The following is a 25,768-nucleotide window of genomic DNA, read 5'->3' on the forward strand; positions in this document are numbered from 1 at the left end:
CTTAGGCGACGCCTGTAAAAGGGTCGTTCGACCCCCAAAGGGGTCTTGACCCACAGGTTGAGAACCGCTGCTTTAGAGCTTCAGTTTTCCCATCTGTAAAATGGGAATGATGCTATCTATGGGTTTTGGGGAAGCATTGTCAACAAGACAAAGCTTATAAGTACTTATGTTCCCTGGTCCATAATGAGCTTCTGTGTGCAATATAGGTATCATTTGCAGATGGGGAAACTAAGGCTTAGTACAGGGGAGCACTGTCTTTAAGGCCCCACACAAGTCAGTGCCAAGAGGAGAGACCAGGTCTCGGTCCTAGCCTCCAGCTCCACCCTGTGTTCTCCTCTCCTCCCTCTCTTAGCCCCTTGGGCCTATTTTGTTCCCCAGATCAGGGAAAGCTTTGTTTGGGGATTGTTTTTCCTAAGAAGTTTCCTCTGTGGTGCCTCTGGATGACTCAGAGCCCTGAATCACCGGAGGAGGCTAAGGGCCAGGATGGAGTGGGGGAGAGAAGAGGAGGGGAAGGAGAGGAAGGACAAAGAAGGGCGTCCCAGTTCCAGCCCTGGCTCTCCCATTGCTTGGCCTTCGTTTCTGCAAGTGTGAAAGGAGATGTTGGGCTTTGGTAAGTGGTTTCCAGTCCAGGCTGAGCCTCAGAATCCCAGATTTCCTGGCCCCCACCCTGACCTACCCTCAGAGGCTGGGCGTGGGGCCTGGGAATCTAGGCTTTCTGGAACTCCCCGCGTGATTCTGCTGCACACCTGATCTGCAGAGGTGTTTGGGCACCCAGCTGCTCAAGGCCACCCCCGCCTTGGCCTCAGAGTGGTTGCCAGCCTCTGCTGACCGTCTCCACTAACTCACAGAGCCACACCTCGCTGGAGGCTTTGTCAGAGTGGTGCATGGGAAGTACATGGGCTTTTTTCCTTTTTAAAACAGCTTTATTGAAGTGTAATTTACATGAATTGGTGAAGTAAACTTATGTATAATTTATGTACATATATTTCACCCAGTTTAATTAATTCAGTGATTTTTAATAAATTCACAAAGTTGTGCCTCCATTTCCACAATTCAGTTTGAGAACATTTCTACCACCCCTAGAAGAAGCTGTGCCTACTTGCTGACAATCTCCACACCCACCCCAGAGCCCATCACCAGTCTGTCCTGTCTTTCTGAATGCCCTGTGTGCACCTCCCAGCTTCCCCTTTCTGGCTGTGTGACCTCGTGCAGAGTATTGCCCTTCTCTGAACCTTGGATTTCTCCTTAGTAGGAGAGGGAAAACTATCCTCCTTAAAGCTTATTGTTTGAATTTCACTGGTGTGGTAGAGTGTGTGATGTATGGCAGGAGCTGGGGAGTGGGAGCCTGGCATGCAGTACCCGGACATAGTACAGGTACCAGAACACCGCACTAACAAACATTTTACAGACTCACGCTGTGCCAAGCACTGGGCTAAGCACCTTAAATGCACTATCTCTTTGCCGAAACCGGTTTGGCTCAGTGGATAGAGCATCGGCCTGGGGACTGGGGGGTCCCGGGTTCGATTCTGGTCAGGGGCATGTACCTGGGTTGCGGGCACATCCCCAGTGGGAGATGTGCAGGAGGCAGCTGATCGATGTTTCTCTCTCATCGATGTTTCTAACTCTCTATCCCTCTCCCTTCCTCTCTGTAAAAAATCAATAAAATATATATTTTTTTAAATGCACTATCTCTTTTAATTCCCATAACAGCACTTATTAGATGAGTGCCAATGTCATTTTTATTTTATAGCTGGAGAAACAGGCATTGAGAAGGGAGGTAACTTTTCCCAGCTTGCATAGGTAATGGTGGGTAGGGGTGGGCATCTATCTCCAGGCTTGCCTTCCTTTACCTGAAGATGGGAATCATGGCTCGAGAAATACCATTCGTGGGCCCAGGACAAGGTTCAGGGCACACACTTTCAAGGGATAGGACCTGATACAGTGGACACGGGATTCGAAAGATGACATGTAGTACAGAGTGCATCATGTACCAGAAGTGATATGGTGCATGGAGCATGATCCAAGGAATAAGTGACATGGGACACAAGACATGGAACATACATCAGGGTAGTCATGCACACATGGTATGAAGAACCCAGGGCCTGGTATGGGGCACAGAGAGCATGGCTTATGTGATGGTGGGCAGAGTACATGAGGACATAGTACCCAGGGTATAGCGCTTGAGCTTCGACAATGGGCACAAAGAGCCCCTTTTCATGTCAGTGACTGGGGCCCCAGCATGCAGTGGCAGGATCCAATTTTCTCCTCTCACAAACACCCGTCTATGTTTTTCCTCCTCCTCCTTGTCTCTGGATGCCAAAGAGTGTGTGTCTCCCAGAGAACTGGGCCCCAGGGTACATCCCACCAACCCACCAGCTGAGACAGAGCTCCAGGCTTGGGGCCAAGTGCATGGCTGAGGAAGAACCTGCCAGGCCCCCAGATCCTTGTCTTTCAGAGGCAGCTGTGAGCGCTAGGGCCAGGGCTGGCCTGGCCCGAGCCCGGTAATTTTCCTGTAAACCATCCTCCCTCCTCTCCCCTCCCTGGCTGCTGCTGCTGGCTGTGAACGCTGCATTCCAGTGCTTAGGAGAAAAAGCTTAGCGGAGAGAGCCAGCAATGCTGCTGGGGTTGCTGGGGTGGAGGTGCAGGGGGGAGGCAGTGGGGGTGAAGGTGGAGGGAGGAGGCAGTGTTTAGCAGGCTGGTGGTTCCTGAGCCCTCCTGGCACTCACTCCTTTATTTTGTCTCTTCTCTACAAGTGCCCCCAATGAGACTGAGGCTCAGAGAGACCAAGAGCTTACTCATGGTCACATACAGTCAGAGGCAGATGGAGTCTAGACCCCAGATCTCCTGGAGGCAGGAAATTGAGGATGTATAGAGGCAAGGTTAGGTGGAGCGGAGACTGTTGATGGGGGATCAGCAGGTGATGGGGCTGCAAGATGCTGGGGAGTCCTGTCTGCTTTCTGTATGCACTGGGGACTGTGGAAAGGTCTTGTGTAGGTAATAGTGCAATCTGTAGGGATAATGGGAGAGTCGGAGGCAGTGAAAAACCTGGTGCAGTGGGACCAGAGGAAAGGTGGGGACCCAGAAACAGGACAGTGGCTGGGTTGTGGGGTGGGAAGCGAATGTGAAACAGGGGGTGTGTGGGGTTGAGCATTGCAGCTCTGGCCTCAGCCCTTATGTGCAGTCCTGGTGGGCTGACTCTGGTTAGGCCCTGCCTCTAAGAGTGTTCCAGAGGGTTCTGGAAGCCCCCAGAGGTTCAGGCACTTGGACACCCAGAGGAGAATGCTGGTGACTGGTGCCTGCATGGAGGTGAAGTGGAAGCACACCTGGGGAGAGAAGACCACACATTTTGGAGTCCTACTGTGTGCCAGGCTTGTTTTGTGGGCTGGATCATTTACTTCGTCCATCTGGATTCGATTGTCCTCTGAGCTTGGAAAGGAACAAAAGCATTCCAGTGCCATACTTCTGTTTATATTTAAGAGGGGAGTGTACTTTAAAATCCTACTAAAAGGAAAAGGATTAGTAACAATAACAAATATTTTTGAAACTCTGGAAATTCTACTGCAGTTAAGAATTTGAGAGCAATTACAAAGAATCTCTAATCATGCTATAACAGTTGGAGTTTTCCCATAACTGATTTTTACTAGTATCAAGGGCTGGCAAACCTGTGACATAGTCTCATCATTCTTTACCCAAGGACACAGGCTCATAGAGGTTGAGTCACTTGCCCAGGGTCACCCAGGTAGTGGGTGGCAGGGCTGGGTTCAGATGGCGACTCCAAAACCTTTGTTCTTTTGGTTGCGAGTAGACCGGAGGAGAGGATAGGGTGTCATCTGGAGAGACTCGAGGAGGGGATGGGAGGCAAGGCAGGCTCCTTAGATGCTGGTTTGAGGTTCTCTCCTCAGATGCCTTCCCATCCCTGACACCAGCCACTACCCTGGGCTCTGGGCCTTGGCTGGGACCCTCCAGCCTTCCCCAGCTTTGGATATGGGAACACAGAGGTAGAGGTCAGGGGTGGGTATGAGGGGTGTGACCTGTATGTGTGCACAGCCTAGGGGCTTACCTTTGGATGTTATGGTCGTTGAGAGCCTGCTGTGTGCCCAGCATGGTGCCCACGGCTCCCAGGCACCCCACAGGGTAGGAATCATCGCCCCATTTTACAGAAAGGAAATTGAAACTCTGCAGAAAGGCTGTTTGCCAAGTCCCGCATCCCCCATCCTAGGTAGGGATTTGGGCTCTATCCAAATTCATCCAGACATTCCCTATATTCTCTTGGCTGGAAGGTGAGGCACCCCTCACCCTGTTGGTCACTTTTGGCATCCTGAGCTTACAGAGGCTCAGCCTCCTGCTCCTGGGAAAGAAAACTGGCATTTTGAACATCTATTTTCTGCCAGCCGTGGTCCTAGGATCTTTCACATTCATGGTCTCATTCAATCCTTTCCTCTTGCCTTGGAGACATTTCATACCTAAGGAACTTGAGTCTCAGAGAGAGAACTTACCCAAGCCCCCAGCTAACAACGATCATAGTTTCCTTGTAGGTGCATACTCTGCCCAGCTCTATGCTAAGCCCAAATGTATTTACCTGGTAAAATTCCCACAACAAGCCTAGGAAGGCATTATAATCCCCATGTTACAAATGAGAAATGGAGGCTCGGAGAGCAGAAGGGACTTGCTCAAACCACATAGTTAGAAAGTGGTGGGTCAGGCAGGGACTTCAACCCAGATTTTCTTGGAGGGAGCTCCTTCTAGTCATGCACATTGTTTCCTCCCTCTTGGAAAGCCCTTCCTCTGTGGTGCAGGGAGCTGCCTCCTGGGCTCCTGCTCATGCTGGCTCTGGCTGGGGCATCTTAGGCCCTGACTTCCCAGGAGGTTTGCTGGTGGAGATTCTGTTCCGTCTTCTACTGGTCCTGCAGCCACAACTCCTGCATTTGGGCCTCCGTGTCTTGCTGCTGATGTGTTTGTGTCTGGGCTCCCCTATTGGTGGGCTACAGGGTACCAGAGTGGCTAGGCTACTTGTTTGAAGCTATTTGCAACGCAGCTCCTGGCCCAACCCTCCCAGGACCAGCTCCTCCACCCAGAAAGGGGAGACAGAATGTAAAGTGGGCCCTGGCAGGCAGGGTGCTGGGCTTGCATCCATCGCCAAATCTGGCTGCTTCCAGGGCACAGGGTCAGGAAGTGGTGGGGTCTGGCCTCCTCTGAATGTCTTGTCCTGGCTCTCAGCACTATGTGGGGTTGCCTCCGGAAGCTGGGAAAGGGCCAGTGGCTCTGGTCCCTGGGATAGTTGGCTTCCTGGAGGTGGCTTGAGCCAAGCCCCGCTGGCTGTTCCCCTGACAGCTGTCCACACCCAGAATAGACTGTGCCAACATAGAGGTCCAGCTGGCCCTTCCAATGAGCCCTATCACATCATGGAGACAGGCCTCAGCTCTGGCCTGGTCGCCAAGGGACTTGAGTTCTAGGTCTGCTCCTCCAGGTACTTGCATGTGACTCTGAGAAGTCACGTTCTCATTCTTGGTGTCATCATCTACAGAGAGAGGATGGACTAATGCTGCTAATGAGTCCTACTGTGTGTAGTGGACTCCAGCAGTCTCTCTCCAGAGCTCCCAACTGTCCTGCAACTGGGCATCACTATAGCTATTTACAAATGAGTGGCCCAAGATTCAGAGAGGGACAGTAATTTGCTCCAGGAAACACAGCCCAGACTTGATCTAAAGAATCTCACTGTGAAGTCTAACCTTTTCTCCTGCCCCACTGCTGTCATGTGGTGTGTCAGTGCTGAACAAAGGCCTCTGCAAAGAAACCAGACATTTCAAGAAGAAGGGGACTCACTGTTGGAGAGTTCATACTGTGTGTCAGGCCTTGGGCTGCCTTGCTGCCCTGTGAGTTAGGCATTATTCCCCTAATCCTAGATAATAAAGAGGTAATATGCAAATTGACCATCATGCCCTCACACAAAGATGGCCGCCCCCATGTGGTCACAAGATGGCCACGCCCATGTTGTTACAAGATGTCTGCCACAAGATAGCCGGCAGGGGAGGGCAGTTGTGGGCGATTAGGCCAGCAGAGGAGGGCAGTTAGAGGTGACCAAGCCAGCAGGGGAGGGCAGTTGTTGGGGGGGGGGACTAGGCCTGCAGGGGAGGGCAGTTGAGGGCGATTGGGCTGGCAGGGGAGCAGTTGGGGGCAATTGGACTGGCAGGGGAGTGATTAGGGGGTGAGCAGGATGGCAGGCAGAAGCGGTTAGGGGCAATCAGGCAGGCAGGCAGGCGAGTGGTTGGGAGCCATCAGTCCCGGATTGTGAGAGGGATGTCCCAGATTGGAGAGGGTGCAGGCTGGGCTGAGGGACACCTTCCCCTCCCCCCACCCCAGTGCACAAATTTCGTGTACTGGGCCTCTAGTTTATAGATAAGGAAACAGGCCCTGGTCATAGAAACTGAGTCTCCCAGATTCTTAAACAAGCCTCCTTTCAAGTCCATGGGGCTCTCCAGACCTCACTGAAGTCCTGTCCAGTTTCACTGGGTTTCATAACTGGTGTCTCTGTTTACTGACCATTGTCCTAATTAGCAAAATCCCAGCCAGACGGGCGGGAGCACCCAGAGAACAGCCGTGAGCCAGAAGGCAAACAAGCTCCGAGAGAGGGCTTCCCATGAGTGACCGGCTTCTCAGAAATCAAGAACAACAGTGTTTGGGGTGAAGAGAAAAGAACAGGGCGGTGTCTCCTAGGCTGGCCAAGACTTTTTGTACACTGTGGCTGGGGGCGGAGGGAGAGGCCGCTGTTTCCAGGCTCTTATAGCTGCCTTGGGAGGCCCAGAGAGACCCAGAGACAAGCCTAAGGTCCCAGAGGGTGCAAGGCAGGAGCTAGTTGTGGGGGTCCTGGGACCAACTACAGGGGAGGGATGTGGGTTGTACAACTACTCCCTGTGGCATATACTGAGAAGCTGCCTACTGTGTGGTTGGCACTGGGCAAGAGCCAGGAACAACCAAGATCAGAGGTGAAGGGGACCTCTGAGGTCCAGAGAAGGGAAGGAATTAGGATCTGCTCATATAGTGAGTCCTGGAAGAGCCAGGCTGCCCCCCAAGACAAAAAACAAAACAAAACTATACCTGACCTGTGTGCCCAGGAGTGGCATAGAATATAGGTGCCACAGTCCATCTTCCACTCAGTGGCCACAGCCTGGGGACCTTCCTAGGACATGTCTTTGTGCTGGGTGCTCACACAGGTATGTGGGGGGCTAGAGGGCTTTCCTGATGCAGCCTCCTGCCCTGATCTGGGAGGTGTGGTGGGGACGGCTGCCCCTGAGACTCCTGGCTGCCAGGCTTGGCTTGGGCTTCACTGGTTTAGCAACTGTAACCCTTTACCTGGAAAGGACACTGTGCTCCCTACCTGGGCCGGATGGTGCCAGGAGGTCCTGCTTGATCTCCCCAGACCTCACTGAGCTTGGGGACTGGAGCCAGCCACACTTGTGTTTGAATCTCAGCAATGCCTCTTTCCGGCTGAGTGGCCTTGAGCAAGTAACTGAACCTCCCCGAGTCTTGGTTTATGGGAACTTTAATGCCCATTTCCCCTGCTATGAAGAGACTCAGTCTTGGACCCCCCTCTACTTTACTCCCTCTCTTCTCCCAGAGATGTCTGGGCCCAGAGGAGAGGTGGCATGCTGCCACTGGTGATGTGGTGCCTCCTGCAGGTCAGGGGTCCTTGATCGTCAGGTTCAGAAGGACCTGTGGAGATGACCTGGTCCCTTACTACTTTACAGATGGGAATCCTGAGGGTCAGAGACATGTAGGTTCTGGACATGGTTGCACAGCCAGTATCTGGAGATACTGAGCTGGGAATAACATAGGGGCCTACCCCATCTTTACAATGGAGACCCTGAGGCCCAGAGGAAGATAGTGACTTGTCCAGAATCACCCAGGAAGTCAGTGGGGGAGCCAGGCCTAGCCCTGGGGCCTCTTCTTTTACATCTAGGGATCTTGTTCTTGCACCCAAATCCCCTCCACTCTCCTGAGTGCATCCTCTTTCAGGCAGGGGGCAGCATAAGACCATGCTGCCCCCATCACAGGCTCCACACATCACTGCCCTGTAGCGAGAGTTCCTAGGCTGTGGGCTCTCTGGGGCAGGGGCCAGGGCTCCTTCACCAGGTTTCCGGTGCTGAGGGCCCAGGCTCCAGAGCTATGTGGCGGACAAAGCTGCAGGGCCTTTGTGATCATTAACCTGAGAGCCAGTGACCCTGGGCTGCTTGTCAGACCCCTGGGGCCAAGGCCAAGCCATAGCAGTGCTCTGTTAATCACCAACTGAGGATGTCAGGGACACACTGCCCCAAGAAGGGACTGGACAGCTGGCCACTCAGGTCAGTCTGGGGGCTGGGATGACAAGGACATTTCTTCCTACTTGTTTGGGTTTTCCAAATTGTCTAATGAGCAGGCATAACTTTAAGCATATTTTAAAAAGATATTTCTAGATCAGTGTTCTGATAAAAAAAACAACAACCTAGTTGAGTCCAGTATATTGAATACATACTTTGTAAATAGTTTTTAACCCTACAGCAAGTTTTTTTTTAAAGCAAGTATATTGAGGTATAATTTACATACCATAACAATTCACTCACTGTAAGCAAGCGTCCAGCACTCTGAAGTTTAGTAGATTTTTTGGTTCTGTAATCATCACCATAATCCAGTGTTAGAATGTTTCCATCACCCTAACATGTTTCCTGGTGCTGACTCCAGCAATCCAGCCACTCACTGCAGCCTCAGGCAGCCTTGGCAACATCTGAGAGGGAAATTCTCCCCATAAGGATGTTTGCAAAAACGGATACCCTTATAAAAAAGAGGAGAGGAGCCAATAGTTATACAATTTGCATTTTGCCCTTGGAGATCTCGCCATGCTTATTGAGTGCCTACTATGTACCAGGCATAGTGAGAACTAACTTGTTCCGTTTTCACAGCTGCAGAGTGGCCCATTGTATGGCGGCTCCATAATTTATTTGACCAGGGAATTTGGGTCCTTTCCAGTTTTCTTCAAACAATGCTGCAGTGAATATCATTGCACGTATATTTTTGTGTTCCTTTGTAAGTCATTCTGAGGGATGTGGATCTGTGGTTGCTTTGTGTGTTTGGAATTTGGATAACCAAACTGCTATCCAGAGAGGTGAAGCTGGTTTATGTCTTCATCAGAGTGTATGAGAACTGTGGGGTTTTTATTATCTTCTGAAATGCCTATGGAGATGGAAGAGCTCTCTGAATTTAGGCCCGAGTTGGCCTCCGCAGGCCCTGAGAACTCAGCATCTCCCTGTGACACCCACTACCACCCCATACACTGGGATACAGTTTAGAGTCTTCTGTGTGGCAGACATGCCCCTGTGACTCCTGCCACCCTCTCCAGCCTCATCTTCTCTTGCTCACTGTGTTTCAGACTGGATCCCTCTGTTATTCGCTGCGTGTGCTCTGTGTTTGCTTGCCCTTTGCCCATGCTGTTCCTGCTCTGAAAATGCCTTTTCTTCTTAATCTCCCTCCTTCCTGTCCTTCAACACCCAGGTTACAAGTCCCTTCTCCATGAAGTCTTCTTATAATTTTTATACTCTGAATCATCTCTTTGTGTGTGTTCCTTTAGCCCTTTATTTGACCCACAGGCCCCCTTAAGTACAGGGAAGCTATGGTGGATGGAGGGCAAACCTGAGCCTGACTAAACAGAAGCTGGGATCCGGGAGGGGCTGGGACAGGTGGCTATAGCTGTGGGGAAGGGGCACGGGAACTCCCACTTACCTCATTGTCAGCCAGGCCATTTTCACACATTGAGACTGATTTAATCCTCAGCAACTACTCTACCCCTTCAGTAGATGAGGTGACTAGGCATAGAGAGGGAAGGTAACTTACACACAGTGGAGGTGGGAATCAAAGCCAGATCTCCAACTCCCCAGTTCTCTTTCTTGTCATCACACCAGGCTGTTGGGAAAGGAATTCTGGGAGGCAAAGAGACCTTGGAAATAGAGAAGTTGAGTCCAGTAGGGTGGTGAGAGGGAGGAGAGAGGGATTGGCAGGACTAGGTGAGTCTGAATAGCACTTCTAACCCAAAGACTGTATGCCTCAGAAGTGGAGGCTGGAGGAATGGGAAAGGGCCTGGGAGTGGGGAAAAGGCTTAAACCTTGTCTTCTTCAGGTTGTGTGTGTGTGGGACAATAGATAGAACCTAGAACAAACAAAACAAAACAAAAAGCCCCCAATCAGATCTCACTCATTTATGGATAATAAAGAACATTATAAACTGATGAACAAAAATAGATACAGAGGCAGAGCAGCATTAAACAGACTGTCAAACTACAGCAGGAAGGTTGGGGAGGGTTGGGGGTAGGGTAAGAGATCAACCAAAGGATTTGTATGCGTGCATATAAGCATAACCGCCCTAGCCGGTTTGGCTTACTGGATAGAGCGTTGGCCTGGGGACTGAAGAGTCCCGGGTTCGATTCCAGTCAAGGGCATGTACCTTGGTTGCGGGCATATCCCCAGTAGTGGGTGTGCAGGAGGAAGCTGATCGATGCTTCTCTCTCATCGATGTTTCTAACTCTCTATCCCTCTCCCTTCCTCTCTGTAAAAAATCAATTAAAAAAAAAATATATATATAAAAAAAGCATAACCAATGGACACAAGACACTTGGGGGTAGGGGAAGCTGGGGGAAGGTCAAGGGGGAAAAAAAGGAGACAAATGTACTACTCTTTGTAATATTTTAAGCAACAAACAAACAAACAAACAAAAAACCAAACAAACCAAAATTAAAAAACTAGAAAAAACAACTATAAGAAGAAACACGGGTTGTTACTTAATACATGAAGGTTAACCTTGAAATCATGAGCTAAAGGCCGGTAGATGTGGTTGCCCCTGGGGAGAGGTAAGTGGGGTTGAGTTGGAACAACTTTGTACAAATATGTGACTTTAAATCTTGATAAAAATTAACATTTTAAGAATAAAAACTTTTTTGATGGTCTAATCACTATTTTGTACACCTGAAACCAATACAAAATAATGCACATGCAAAAAGAATAAAAACGTTTCAAAAAGAAGGAAAGGGGGTGGTCTTGAGTAAAGTAGAATCTGCATTCTCTGGAGGTGAGAGGTCGGCCCACCCCTCCCTGAGTTCTATTGGCTCATGGGTCCAGTCTGCCCCTGGCTGGTGCCAGCCTCATGCTGCCTAGGTGGGCAGGCCACCCAGGCTGCCTGGGTTCAAATCTTGGCTGTACCATTTCCTAGTGGTGTGCAGGTTGCTTGACTATTATGCATGTAATTTGACTCTGTAAACTAGGATAAAGGATGTTTTGAGGTGTCAGCCTTCATATAATGTGTAGAAAAACTTCAGTAAATACTGAAGATGTTAGCTGCAGACATGGGAGGGGTCTTGCGTGGGTCACACAGGAACCTGAGCTGGGCTGCCTGATATTCCTGAATGCATGCGCCCATTTAGTGTGCACCGAGTTAGCTCCTGCTGTATGCCAAGCCCTGTGCCTGGTCTCCAGCCCAGAGCTGGGGTGAAGGGGTGGCCACGCCCAGTCAGTTCGGTCCCGGTGGAACCCCAAAGTCTCCAAAATCCAGGCCAGATCCCCGCCCCTGCCGGGGCGCGCAGGAGCGGGGTTCTGCCCACGCCCTCCCTGCGGGGGCGGTCCCGGCTTGGGCGGGATGGGCCAGCAGCTACTTAAGGTCGGCCACCCGGAGTGGGCGGCTGTCGACCGGGTCTTCTGCTGTCGTCCTCGCTACCATGGCTCCGCAAAGCTCCGTGCCGGCAATGCTCGGCGCGCTGGTCCTGGCGTTGTGCGCGCTGTCGTCGCCCGCTGGGGCGGCCACCGCGTCGCAAAGGGCGGCCCAGGCACCCGCGACCCAGGGGCGGGTGAGTGCCCAGGGGGCTCTGGGGCTCCCGGAGTAACTCTCTATTGTCAGTTCTTTCAGATACAGCGCTAGGAAAAGGGGAGTAATTCAGGTCTAGAATGAACAAACTGTTTTGTTGTTTTGTAAGTATCTCTCGCTGCTTCCCGGGCTTCTGTGGATGGGGGTGGGAGCCGTGCTGACCTGGCTGTTTCCCTCCCTAGAGGCTAACCTCACCTTGGCCCAATTTTTCCATCATCACCTTCTGATTTCGTATCCATTCTGCCGCCTGGTTTCTTCCTTTCCTTGTCTAGTGTCTCCTTCCCTCTTCTAATTTCTTCCATTTCAGATTCCTCTTTTTCATCTGATTTCCCTCCCTCTCTAGCATTTTCTCCTTCTTTCTTGTATGATCTCACCGCTGTCTGCTTATCATCAATATGATTATTTCTTCTCTGCTCTCTGATATCTCCTCTGCCCTGTCTGGTTTCTCCTCTCTCCTGTTTCCCTTTTGTGTTTCTCCATCCTCTGCCTGAGTTCTCTCTGTCTGGTTTCTCTGACTTCTCCCATCAGATATGTCCTCCGGCCAGGTGACCTGTACGTGCTGACTTCTGACCTTTGGCCCCAGGCTAACAGTCCCACTCTGCTCCATCTCTAGCCCTCCTGCATGTCTGACGGCCTTTCCCCCGTCCTAACCACCTTGTCTCCAACAGGTTCCCGCAGGCCCTGGCTGCATCCTCTCTGCCTTTTACAAGAAATGGAAATTGGGGTGGGGTCCTGGGGGGCAGGAGGGAGGAGGCAGACAGCACAGGAGACCACTTGGACTAAATCATTTAGACCCCTCTTGGTGGTGTGATGGGGACATGAATGGCGCATGGAAAATAGTCCCACTTCCAAAGAGCAAAAGCAAGCAGACTGTGTGACGTTGGGCCAGTCGCTTCCCCTCTTTGGGCCTCAGTTTCCCTATCTGGAGAATTGGGTTGGATGATGATCTCTTTTAGGACCCTTCTAGTTTTAAGAGCCACTGAGCATGCTGGAAGGGAACACATTGAGTTCCTGGGGACCTCCAGGTTTACCATTTCCATCTGAAGGAAATGGTCCCAGAGTCCATGCTCTTAGAGCTGGGGGTAATTTCTGCTACATCATTTCCTAGCTGGAGGCCCTTGGCAGAGTCACTTCACCTCTCTGTGCCTCAGCTGTCCCAACCAATTGGCACTAAGAAGGAAAGAAAAGAGGTAGAGCCCTTTGTCCCCCCATCACCAAGCTGAGTGGGAGAGACAATACTGACCAAGGAGCCTAAACTCCGCCTGTTTGCTCACTCATCGAGACAGGGGTCGCAGAAGGGGTTGATGTGCCTCGGGGGTGGGCAGGGTTAGAGGCTCAAGTGAGATGCTCTTGGTGCTAGAAACCACCCTCCCTCGTGCCCAGGGTCTCGGGTCTCTCTCCCCTCCAGGGCCTCTGCTCCTGCTCAGGCTCTGCCCTTCTCTTCCAGTCTGGCAGCATGGCCGCAGAACACCCGGAGTTCCTCAAGGCAGGGAAAGAGCCTGGCCTGCAGATCTGGCGTGTGGAGAAGTTTGACCTGGTACCCGTGCCCCCCAACCTTTACGGAGACTTCTTCACGGGCGACGCCTATGTCATCCTGAAGACGGTGCAGCTGAGGAACGGAAACCTGCAGTATGACCTCCACTACTGGCTGGGTGAGGCCAGACCCCACCCCCATCAAGCACTCAGAACTGGGGTGACTTGGGGACCCTGGACCCCCTCTACAGCCCCCCTGGCCCAGCTCCAGCCAGGTCCCAGTGTACCCTTCTGAGTCGGGAACCTGAAGTTCCCGTCACAGCTCTGCTGTGTGACTCTGTAAGTCCTGCCCCCTCACTGAGCTTCAGTTTCCTATTGAATTGATGCTCCCAGGCCTGACTTCATGCTCAGCAGGCTTGAGTGAGTGCAGGAGAATGGCTAAGAGGTGAGTGTAGGGGATGTGTTGGAGCTGGGAGGACTCTTAGAGACCATGGAGTCTGGCCCCCACCTCCCCCATTATATAGATGGATTAACTGAGGTTCACAGAAGGCAAAGGATTGGCCAGCTTTTATAGCCAGGCCAGTGCAGTGCTGGGGGCTCTGGAAGCCAGGCTTATGCTGCTCTGACATCCCCTAGGCAATGAGTGCAGCCAGGACGAGAGCGGGGCGGCCGCCATCTTCACTGTGCAGCTGGATGACTATCTGAACGGTCGGGCTGTGCAGCACCGCGAGGTCCAAGGCTTTGAGTCGGCCACCTTCCTCAGCTACTTCAAGTCCGGCCTCAAATACAAGGTGGGTCCCAAGCAGCAGGGATAAGTATGCCAATGGCAGGGCTCATTCAGACTCACTCTCCTTTCAGCCTTGTGGGGTGATGTGGGCAGATAAGTCAGAGCTCAACCTTTGGAGCTGGCCAGCCCTGGGTTTGAGTCCTGGTCCCTTCCTAGCTGTGTGACCTTGGACGAGTCACACTCCCTCTCTTAGCCTCTGGTTCCTTATCACCATCACTTCACAGAGTTATAGGCCATGGGTGGAAACCCAGCCTCGCGCTTGTCCTGGCCTTGTGCTGTGTCCTATTTCTGCATCCCTTAGTTCTTACGCCCTGTCAACAGAGGGTCCCATGTTAGGTATTTGAAAGGACATCCTTGATCACATTCCTCTTTCTGTTCATTAGAATCCCCCTTGAACTTGAACTCTGAAGAGTCTGAGCCAACACAGATCTTTCCTCTAGCCCCCAGCCAGGTGGGACTGAGCAAAACCAAGCTAGGAGCAAGCCTTGAGAGGCTGTGTCCTAACATGCTGTGTGACTCCTGGCAAGCCAGTTGGCCTCCCTGAGCCTCCTTTTCCTCTTTGGTTACATGAGAGCCAGTTACACCTGCCCTTCAGGCCTGGGGAGAAGATTTGGTGAAGGTGTAGCTAGGAAATGCCTTGTATGGGCCTGGGCATCTTGGAAGGGCTCAGAAAAAGCTGGAGTTTTGCAAAGCAGGGGTTCTCTTTGGTCAGGATAGGGAGGGGGTCATAAGCTTTGGTAGCCAGATGGGCCTTAATGTCAGAGTCCAAAGCTCTTATTTTCAGGGATGGAGGGGAAACTGTGGCACAGAATGATTAAGCAACTGGCCCAGGGTCACACAGCAAGTCAGTCCCAGAGCTGGGACCAGAACCCAGATCCCCTGACTTCCAGCCTTCTTTTCACTACACAGCCTGCCTCTCTAGCCAAGTCTGTGCTGCTGATGTGTTATGTGACTTTATAGAAGTCATTGTCCTGTTCTGGGCCTCAGGGTCCTCTGTGTCAACAGGGTGATGACCCTGTCTGCCCAGATGGGGCACAGGGAATTGGATAATGGGAAAGTGCTAGTGAGACTGAGATAGCAAAGGGCAGGGTGTGTCTGGTGAACAAGGCCTCAGCCCTAGGCTGGGTGGAGTTGGGCTGGATTCCCTGGAACTTATTAGCGCCCCCTGTCTGCCAGTTCACCCATGCCCACAGCTCCTCCTGATGAGCTGTCCGGCTCTACCTTCTTCCTGCACCCCATTCTGGGGCCAGGGTATCTTGAAGAAGGAGAGGTGAGAAAGTTAGGACCCAGACCACTGACCTGGAGAAGTACCTGGCCTTTTTGCAGCTCCTGGAACAGGAAGTGGAAAGAGCATTTGACCAGGAGCCAGAGAGATTAAGGTTCCAGTCCCAAGGCCACCCCTCTAACTGCGAGGCTTTGGGCCAGTTGTACAGTTGTATGCCGCTGGGTGTGTGCTCTCACACATTCCTATTTGGCATTTATTCAGCAAACATTTATCTATTATGTAACAACAGTCAGTGTCTGCTTATTGATGCTGCTGTGTGACAAGTCAAGAAGCTTGTATAGCTAATAAGTGATGGAGCTGGGATTCAAACCTAGATGTGAAGAGCTAGCACAGAGCTGGTTCAGAGTGGATATTTCAAGACCTCCGGTCTACGATCTTGGCTCAGATGAGCCTTAGGAATTGGCATGCTAGCAAGCCTCCCCCACCCTCTGAGTTTTTTTCCAGATGTTCTTGGGCCATACTCTGAGGAATGGGTTCCCAACCCAGGCCCAGATTTAGGACTTCAATCCTGAAAGGCCCTGGCTCCTGGTGCAAATGTGAGGTCCCAGGCCAGTCCTGTTTTCCACCTTCTGCAAGCCCTCCTGCTGCCCCGCGCTTGGCAGGCCCAGCCTAAGGTTCTTGGCCTGGAACCCTCATCAATTATAGATCCCAAGGAGCAGAGCTTGTTATGCAAGACTTGTTCCTGTGAAAGCCTGCACCTCGGTGCCAGTTCTGTCCCTGGGTGTGTGAGAAGGGGCAGGGAGGGGACAGGAGCGACTACTAGAAAGGGCTGTCACAGGGCCAGGCTAGCTCATCTTGTTCTGCAACCTCCAAATCCTTCTAAAAGTCACTGCACTTTTCAGAATCTGGTGATCCCTCCTTCTCCTCCTCCTCATCTTCCTTCTCCTTTTTCTTCTCCTCCTCTTCTTTTTGTCCTCCTCCTTTTTCTCCTTGACTCTCAGACAGAACCCTAGAGACCCCTTGGGGCTGGGTTATTTGAAACCCTTTGTTCAAACAGAATCTGGGCCTGCTGATCCCAGAAGCCCCTGGCCCCAAGGAGCACAATGGGAAACAGAATCACTTGAAGCCTTTCCATCCTCCTTCCCATTTCTCAGATAAGGAACTCAGTGCCTAATGGGTGGAGGGGACAACCCCAATCACCACATTTTTCTTTGTTTTATAAACAGTTTAACATTTTAAAAAATGTAAATCTTTATAGGTTTTGTCCTTCATTTGTCTATAAGAATGATGCAAGCTTATTGTAAAATGTCAAACATTATAGAAATATAGGTTTTCAAAGTAAAAGTCCCCTATGATCCTACTCTTGGAGTTATATATGTATATTCGTATAGATGAAGAATTATCTCTATATATGATATATGTATCATTACTTTAATTTGGAAAATGGCTTTTAAAACAATTTATCCTATTATATTTTGTTCAAATAATTTGATACCAGTTGCTACCCACCTAATGGTTAGCTCATACAAAGCAGTAATTAATACTAAAGATTATAGTACAAATAGTAAAAATTTCAAAATATTCCTGCCCTGTGTTTGTAGATCCACTGTTTTCTAAGAGCTTGCATATGTGTGTGTGTGTGTAATATATATATAATATATATAATATGTATAATATATATATATTTAAAATCTTTATTGTTGAAAGTATTACCTATGTCCCCCGTCCCCCCCCATTGACCCCTTCTAGCCTGCGCCCACCCCTCGCCCCAGGCCTTCACCACCCTGTTGTGTGTGTCCATGGGTTATGCATATATTGCTTTTATTATTTTGTTAACTCATCTCTTCAAGTCTAATTTTCTAGATCAGAGAGAGTTAATCAGGAAATGCATGCCCACAATAATTAGAAATCAAGTATTCCTTTATTTTATAAATTTATATACAGAGAATTTATTGGAACCAAGATTTATTACACAAAACAACCTTTTAAAAAAGAGAGGCCTGGATGGGGTGACTACATCTCTGGCCTTTATAAAAGTGCTTCCTCCTCTACCCCCATGGGACCCTTTTCTTGAAGAATGTCTTGGGGCAAGGGTTCCTTAGAACATCCCTTGGGAAATGCTGGTTTTGAGAAAGGAATGTTTGCAGCTTTTGATCCAGGAAAGTGGCCCCAGAGGTCCTGTTAGTGGAGTATGAAATTCAAAGGGGAGGCAGCAAGGTGCAATGGTATGGCATCTGCTGGAAGGCCCCTGGTCCACAGGTCAGAATTTCCTTCAACTGAACCCTATTCCTTTCCCCCATGTGTGCTGTCCTGGACCCTCTCCCTGGACCTATCCTGTCTCCTTGACCCAACAGAAAGGAGGCGTGGCATCAGGATTCAAGCACGTGGTACCCAATGAGGTGGTGGTGCAGAGACTCTTCCAGGTCAAAGGGCGGCGTACGGTCCGTGCCACTGAAGTGCCCGTGTCCTGGGAGAGCTTCAACAATGGCGACTGCTTCATCCTGGACCTGGGCAACGTGAGTCCTGCCCTGCCTTTTCCCAGGGGACACTGAGGTACTCCTGGCCTGGCCAGGTCTGACTCTAGGAAGGTAGACAAACCTATGGTAACACATGCAAAAACACCAACAGGGAAAACAACAGGCACATGTGCTCTATCCATGAATCAGACACACCTGCAAAGACTCAGATACAGGTGTACCCAGCACTCATAGACCTCCACACATGTAGACTTAAGGCCATCATGCCATGGACACAACCCTCCTGCACAGTGTACTCGGACATCAATTGACATATAGATTCCTTGACATCTTGTGTTCATATGCACATCTTGTGTACGTTTTTACATATAGTCCCTCACTTAAAAATGCATGGCAGGCATGTGCAAAAATGTTAGGCTCTTGCCCACCAAGCATGGACATGGCACCATTATCAATGCCTACACACATAAATTTGGGTGTGTTGTTCAAGGACCCACATATATATGTGACAGACATGCAGCTGCACATGCACTCTTGTATATGGCAGTGTGTGTGGGACACACTTACCCAGGCCCAACTTACAGATGTGTAATGCTTTGTACCCATTCATCCCAAACCCATCGGCCCTCATACCTGCAAATGAACGTGGACAGACATTGCACCCAAACCTCATGTTTACATGTGGTGTAATGTCCATGCACATGCAGGCACACACTTATTTAAAGTATAATAGGCACACAGAAGAGTGTGTGAGTCATGAATGCACAGCTCTGTGCATTTCACAATATGAACACACTGTGTAACCAACACCCAGATCAGGAAACAGAACATCACCAGCCCCCAGAAGGCCCCTTCTGTCCTCTTCCAGGCCCTTCACTCCCAAGGATAACCACCATCCTAAACCCTCTCAACAGCACAGAGTAGTTTTGCCTCTTTGTGAACTTTATATACATGGAACCATTTTTATGTTTGACTTTTGCTCAACATTCCATTTCTGAGATCCATCCATATTGTAGATTGATCATTCTCCTCATCCTGAAGATTCGATTGGCTGGATATATCACAGTTTATTTATGCTTTCTGTTGTTGATGGGCACTTGGAGTAGTTTCTGGTTTGGGGCTATTCCACCTGGTGCTCCTCTGATATTCTTGCACAAGTCTTGTGGTAGATATCTGGATGCACTTGTTGGGTATAGCCCTTGGAGAGGGATGGCTGGCTCATAGGATATCGATATGACCAGATGGTTTTCCAAATTGGTTGTACCCCATTTCTGCTCCCACCAGCAGGCCAACATTTTTATACACATGCTCTGTGTAGTTGTATCTGTGAAAAAACTCATATTCCGAGTCGTACACTCACATATTCTGGTGCACTCCGGTCACACACGTTGTGCTTGATGTGCTGTTCCACCGGCCCTCACCACGCATGCTCCTGTGCATGCTCCACCGGCCCTCACCACGCAAACAGAAACCAAGGAGAGCTTACACATGCCCCACAGTGTCCTCCTGACCTTGTCACTGGGCAGGGCTTATACGAAGGCTGGGGCATTGCCTTACCTGGGGTCCCTGTCTTACAGGATATCTACCAGTGGTGTGGCTCCAACAGCAACCGATTTGAGAGGCTGAAGGCCACCCAGGTGTCCAAGGGCATCCGGGACAACGAGCGGCATGGCCGGGCCCGAGTGCACGTGTCTGAGGAGGGCGCTGAGCCCGAGGCAATGCTCCAGGTACTGACAGCCACATCCCAGGAGTGTGGGGTGGGAGCTGAGCATGTAGACAGGATGCTCTTTACTTTCTTCCATTTAGTAGGCAATTTTAAGTTGAATTTACTTTTCTGTCCAGCTGGATCTCTTTAGGAAATAGGGAAGAGCAGCTTCCCTTACAACTCCCAGACTCCCCTGAGAGGTGGGCTGGAATCCACCACTTGGTGTTTGCTGGGGTCATGAGCCACACCCTCCAGCTGGGAGGGCCAGGTCCTCCAAAGTAGCTGAGGAAGTGGGTCTCGGCCTCCTTGAGAGCAAGCCTGGTGCTGGAGCCAGGTTGGAAAAAGTCAGCCGAGACCCAGTCCTCTCTTTTCTGCCCATTCCTGGTGGTTTATGGCCTGTTTAGTCAAATGCATGATATAATTGTCAGCTATTTTGCTTTGTGAACATGTCAGTAGAGGCAAAGTTTACCAGGAAAATGGGGGAGACCATGAACCCTGCTCCATCCACTTAGCTCCTGCTCATCTGGGGGAGTTGGCATTTCGGTTTCTAGGAAGAACAGGAAGTGATTATGATGAGGGGGAGCCTGGAAACAACCATGGCTTGGGAGGGTTGGTAGCTGGGGCGGTTGAGGCAGTTGAGGCTAGTGTGGCCAGGATGGAGGAGTGAAGCAGGCTCTGCAGTCACAGGTTCAATTCTTCTTGGCCACTCATCGCTGTGTGCATAAGTCGCTCCATCTCTTCATCTCTTGGGACTTCTGTAAAGTAAGAGTGATAAGCTGTGCCTCCTAGCATGGGTGTAAGCATTAAGTGGGATCTCCTAAAGGCACTGGGTGGAAGGTGTGGTCAGGAGCTGTAGTTATTGGGCTTAGAAGGCCTAGGAGGAAATGGTAGAGTAAATATCTGAAGGACCGTCCTGGAGGCAGAGGAGCAGGAGTCCTCCGGAGCTTTCAGAGACAGGGTGACAGGCCGATGTGGTTGAGGCATGTGAAGATGCAGGCTGTCTCTGGAGGGGTTTTCCCCTAGCTCAGTGATTCCCAAAGTGGGCGCTACCGCTCCCTGGTGGGCGCTGCAGCGATCCAGGGGGGCGGTGATGGCTACAGGTGCATTTGTTTTAACTTTTTTTGTATTACCTTTCTATTCTGAGTTCAATAAATAGTTTCATAATTTCAAACTTCAATGTTTCTAATTTACACCTTTCTTTACTATATTTTACGAAAAAGGTAGAAATATTAATACATATATCTTTCTGTTTAATTGCTATTAAAATTTTTAAAAAATTAATTTCCAGGGGGCGCTGAGTAATATTTTTTCTGGAAAGGGGGTGGTAGGCCCAATAAGTTTGGGAACCACTGCCCTAGCTGGAGGTTCGCTATGGATGCCTGTGTGGTCCTTGCCTGCCCAGGAGGGGGCTCTGTCAGGAGTCCAGGTCCCTCCTGTGGGAGGAGGCTGCTGGGAGCTCACAGCCACCCTTTCTTCCACTTCTCCATCTCTGCAGGTGCTGGGCTCCAAGCCGACTCTGCCCGAAGGTACTGAGGACACAGCCAAGGAGGACGCAGCCAACCGAAAGCTGGCCAAGCTCTACAAGGTGAGCCTCAGCTGCTCTGTCCTCTGGGGTCATGCCAGGGAAGCGGGGGACCTGAGCCTTCCTGAGCTCCACTGTGTGAGGCCTTGAGCTGAGCATGCTTGGGGGGTGAGGTGGGGACTTGGCTTCTGCCGGTCTCCAATGGGCAATCAACTGCCTTCGTCTCCTGCACCAAGAACAAGAGAAAGCCATTGACCTCAGACACATCTGTGTCATGTTCATCCAGGGGGTCTTGGCAGTACCTGTCCTCTCTCTGGGACTCGGTTTTCTAGTCTGTAAAAAATGGGGAGAAGGGCAGTAAAGTGAACTTTGTAGAGTTTCTGAGAGTCCACAGAGAAAAATGACAGGAAAGTATTTTAAGAAAGTACTTGGGGAAATGCTACAGAAATGGGCACGTGTGTTGTTGTTTTTTTGCATGGGGAGGGTTATGGTTAATGACTTTATAATTTCTTCTTTGTGATTTTTAAAAATGAATTGAGGCTGCTCTTGAGCTAAGGAACTTTGGCCTGGTGGCTGAGCTCCAGGAGAAAGCCCCACGTAGCTATGACACTCCTGTTGTGCCCTGGTCTTAAATGGGGCACAGATGTTCATTACCTCCAAAGAAAAACCACATTAGTGATTTTTTTTTTAAAATATATTTTATTGATTTTTTACAGAGAGTAAGGGAGAGGGATAGAGAGTTAGAAACATCTATGAGAGAGATTGATCAGCTGCCTCCTGCACGCCCCCCACTTGGGATGTGCCCGCAACCAAGGTACATGCCCTTGACCAGAATCGAACCCGGGACCCTCAGTCCCTAGGCCGACGCTCTATCCACTGAGCCAAACCGGTTCGGCACATTAGTGATTTTTATTTTGATAAAGTAATGCATGTTCACGCAATACTCAAAAATATAAAAAGATATAACATACAGATCATGTCTTATAGAATTGACACTTGAAACCTATATAATTTTATTACCCAATGTCACCCCAATAAATTGAGTAAAAATTAAGTAATACACACATACACACACACACACACACACACACACACACACAGAGAGAGAGAGAGAGAGAGAGAGAGAGAGAGAGAGGAAATAAAAGGTCCTAGTGGACTTGGCTCAGTGGATAGAGCGTTGGCCTGTGGACTGAAGGGTCTCAGGTTCGATTGCAGTCAAGGGCACATGCCAGGGTTGTGGGCTTGATCCCCAGTAGGGGGCATGCAGGAGACAGCTGATCAGTGATTCTCTCTCATCATTGATGTTTGTATCTCTCCTTCTCCGTTCCTCTGTGAAATCAATAAAAATATATTTTAAAAAAGAAAAAGAATCTCCTTAATCTGACTGGTTTACGATAACCAGTACTATTTTAAAATGTATTTTAATTTGCCGAAACCGGTTTGGCTCAGTGGATAGAGCGTTGGCCTGCGGACTGAGGGGTCCCGGGTTCGATTCCGGTCAAGGGCACGTACCTGGGTTGCGGGCACATCCCCAGTGGGAGATGTGCAGGAGGCAGCTGATCGATGTTTCTCTCTCATCGATGTTTCTGACTCTCTATCTCTCTCCCTTCCTCTCTGTAAAAAATCAATAAAATATATTAAAAAATAAAAAAAAATAAAATGTATTTTAATTTCAAAAGTAACAATATGCAATTCTTAAAAAATGGCTCCCCTCTTCCCCTCTCCATCGGTTACCATGGTTATCATTTAGTTGGGGGGGGGGGTGGTCCGGATTACATCTTTCTGCATCTAATTATATACTTTTTCCACCTCTACTTGATACACATAGATCCAAACTATTCATGCTGTTCTGTGGCCTTCATTTCTCCCCTCAACGTGGTCATGAATAACTTTGTAAACTAGACCACATGCTCTTTATGGTGGTCTATTTCAGGAGCATAAGAGTTTCAGCATATCCTTAATGATGGACATCAGCGGATGTTTCTGCCTTTTCCGATTGCAGACAGTCCGATTGCTCTTGTGCTAAATATGGCAGTAGAGCAAGTTCCCAGACATGGTCACAGGCTGAACAGTGGGTCATTGATTGAAGATACTGGTCTGGAGTCAGACTGCCTGGGCTCGAATCCCAGGCTGGTGCTCTCTAGTGTGCAGGTCGCTTCACCTCTTTGTGCCTTGGTTTCCATGTGAATACAATGGGGGTAGTAGTAGAACTATCATAGGGTGTGGCAAGGATTAAGGAGTTCTATAATTACGTAAGTTATCAGTTACATGAATTGCTTCGAACAGTGCTAGCACATAAGAAGTACTCAGTAGGTACCAAACACTCATTATGTAAAGTTCGGACACATATTATTACCAAGCTGAAAGAGCTCCCAAATAACCTTGCCCAGGGGGTTGAAAGTGCTTGTTTGCCCAGAGCCTTGTCCACACTGGGTATTGTCAGTCTTTTGAATTTTGATTGGTATGGTTCACTTAAAAAAAAATAACTTAATGAACTTTTTATTTTGGAATCGTTTTTTAGGTTTTCAGGAAAATTGCAAAGATAGTACAGAGTGTTCCCATAATCTCCTTCATCAGCGTCTTCTTAATATGTAACATAATCTGGTACATTTGTCAAAACTAAGACATTAACACTGGTCCCATGCTAGTAACTAAACTACAGACTTTATTCAGGTTTCCCCAATTTTTTTTATTGCAGATTCCAATTCAAGCTACCACATTGCATTTACTTTTATTTATTTATTTTTCCTGATGAGATTAACTATCTTCTCAGCCAATTGTACCATTCTTCTCCTATGCCGCCTGCATTTTTGCATTTTATTTCCTTGCCTTTTCCATGTTCCACCTATGTGTGGGTCACAGATACGGCTGTGACAAAGCAAGAAAGGAGAAAGAAGACCTGAGTGAGCCTCAGAGCCTGAGGACGCAAGCCCCGCATTACTCTGCCCTGTGGTTGTGGCAGGGGTTGGGATGTGGACGTGTGTTGGGCTTGGGGTGCCCTCTGGGCAGGCGGAGGTGGTGGAAGTTACTCACATCTGGGCTCTTCTCCTGTCCCCTTAGGTCTCCAATGGTGCGGGCACCATGTCAGTGCTGCTGGTGGCTGATGAGAACCCCTTCGCCCAGGGGGCCTTGAAGTCCGAGGACTGCTTCATCCTGGACCATGGCAAAAACGGGAAAATCTTTGTCTGGAAAGGTACTGGGGACTGGGAAAGGGCTCTTAACTAACTGGGCTTTGGTGGCAGCTCCTAGAGCCTGGCAGCCACTCAGCTCAGGAGGGAAATAGAGTGTGTTCCATGGACCCTGAGGCAGTGGCAGGCTCCTCAATGGAAATCGGAGGTCGAGCTAAAGCCCTGACTTTGCAGTTGACTCACTGTGTGATCTTGGGTAATTTACTTGCCTCTTTGGGTCTCAGACTTTCTATTTGGGCTAAAACCAGTGTTTCCCAAATGTGTCATAACACCAGTGTTTGAAGAAGTTAATTGGCATCATATAAAAAATATGTAAAAAATTTATATATGGCTTTGTGGTCAAATAAGTTTATGGTCAACACTGGGTGCAATTACTTATGTTCACAGGCTTGTTTACTGTAGGACTTGTCAAGTGCCTTTAACTTGCTAATGTATTGGGGGCTTTTCATAAAGGTGGTCTGGTTTCTGGTGGAGAAATGCTGTGCTGGGGGTCATGGACTCTTTGTGGACGCCTTGGGTGCTGATTAAGGGAGGTTCTTGGAAGACGCTGGCCCAGATGTTTCTGAGCAGATGCATCAGCACTGTCTCAGATGCTTTCTCATTAGTCCAGGGGAAGAGGACAGCAGGGGAGGGAGGCAGTGGGTGCAGAGCATGGCAGAGAGAGGGAGTTGAACACATGTGGCCATCATCATCATCATCATCATCACTCCTCAACCTTGGCAGTGAGAAGGCTGGGAGCAGGAGCTGTCCAGACACCAGACACAGGGATGCTCTCAGGGTTGGGAAACACTTCAGACTGTGGAGTTGGAGGAAAGATGGCCCAGGGGAGAGTAGGAGCCTGAGTGTGTGGTATGCAGGCTTCCGAATCAATGGGGCAAGTAGAGCTTTCCCACTGGCTGAGTGGCTGTGGTCAAGCCCCTTAACCTCTCTGAGACACTCGTTTCCTTATATGTAAATGGGATGAGATAATACTGATCTTTATCACCTAGGGTCATTATGTGGATTAAAAGTAAATAGCTATGTGTAGTCCTGAGCACAGTAAATTGTCCAGGATGGTGGCCGTGGTTGCTGTCATCAGCCAGGACCCCTGCTGGACTGCAGGGGATCTAGGAATGGTCAGCTCTGGGAAGGGGTGTCTCTCACCTTGGCTGCCCATAGTCTAAGAAGAGTAAGGGGGGAGGTCCGGCTGCTACCTTCTCTGGACCATGGAAAGTTAGGGCGCAGCCCTGACCCCAGGTCCCTTATCTTCTGTCTGCCGATAGGCAGGGGGGCCAACACCGAGGAGAGGAAGGCTGCCCTCAAAACGGCCACTGACTTCATCTCCAAGATGGACTACCCCAGGCAGACTCAGGTGAGTCTGGAGTCAGGTAGGAGAGTGAGGGTGGGTCCAGTTTGGGTGAGAAAGGGCTGGCCTGCGGTGGGTGTCCCCCCTCAGTGTGGACTCGTAGTCTGAGGCTCCTAGGACCCCTGCTGTCCTGAGGATCCAGGCACATCCTGCTCTTCTCTGACCCCTT

General features: G+C 49.8%; 1 protein-coding gene across 3 annotated transcripts in view; it reads left to right on the plus strand.

The window, feature by feature from the left end:
• The window catches only part of GSN (gelsolin), a 50,976-nt gene that overhangs the window by 16,345 nt on the left and 8,863 nt on the right, over positions 1-25,768 (plus strand). Inside the window, exons 1-8 of one of the 3 annotated variants that reach the window (XM_070430825.1) lie at positions 11,698-11,860; positions 13,325-13,529; positions 13,987-14,141; positions 17,717-17,878; positions 19,417-19,566; positions 21,040-21,129; positions 24,127-24,259; positions 25,517-25,605. In XM_070430825.1, the coding sequence (XP_070286926.1) occupies positions 11,732-11,860; positions 13,325-13,529; positions 13,987-14,141; positions 17,717-17,878; positions 19,417-19,566; positions 21,040-21,129; positions 24,127-24,259; positions 25,517-25,605 (1,113 nt within the window). In that variant the 5' untranslated portion in view covers positions 11,698-11,731. Of the gene's footprint in view, positions 1-11,697; positions 11,861-11,915; positions 11,982-13,324; positions 13,530-13,986; positions 14,142-17,716; positions 17,879-19,416; positions 19,567-21,039; positions 21,130-24,126; positions 24,260-25,516; positions 25,606-25,768 lie in introns of those variants that run through there. The other 2 variants (XM_070430826.1, XM_070430827.1) reach the window with 2 other exon arrangements.

The sequence above is a fragment of the Myotis yumanensis genome, unplaced genomic scaffold (assembly GCF_028538775.1).
Source record: "Myotis yumanensis isolate MYYU_CA2020_CCGP unplaced genomic scaffold, mMyoYum1.0.hap1 SCAF_12, whole genome shotgun sequence".
Classification (NCBI taxonomy): Eukaryota; Metazoa; Chordata; class Mammalia; order Chiroptera; family Vespertilionidae; genus Myotis; species Myotis yumanensis.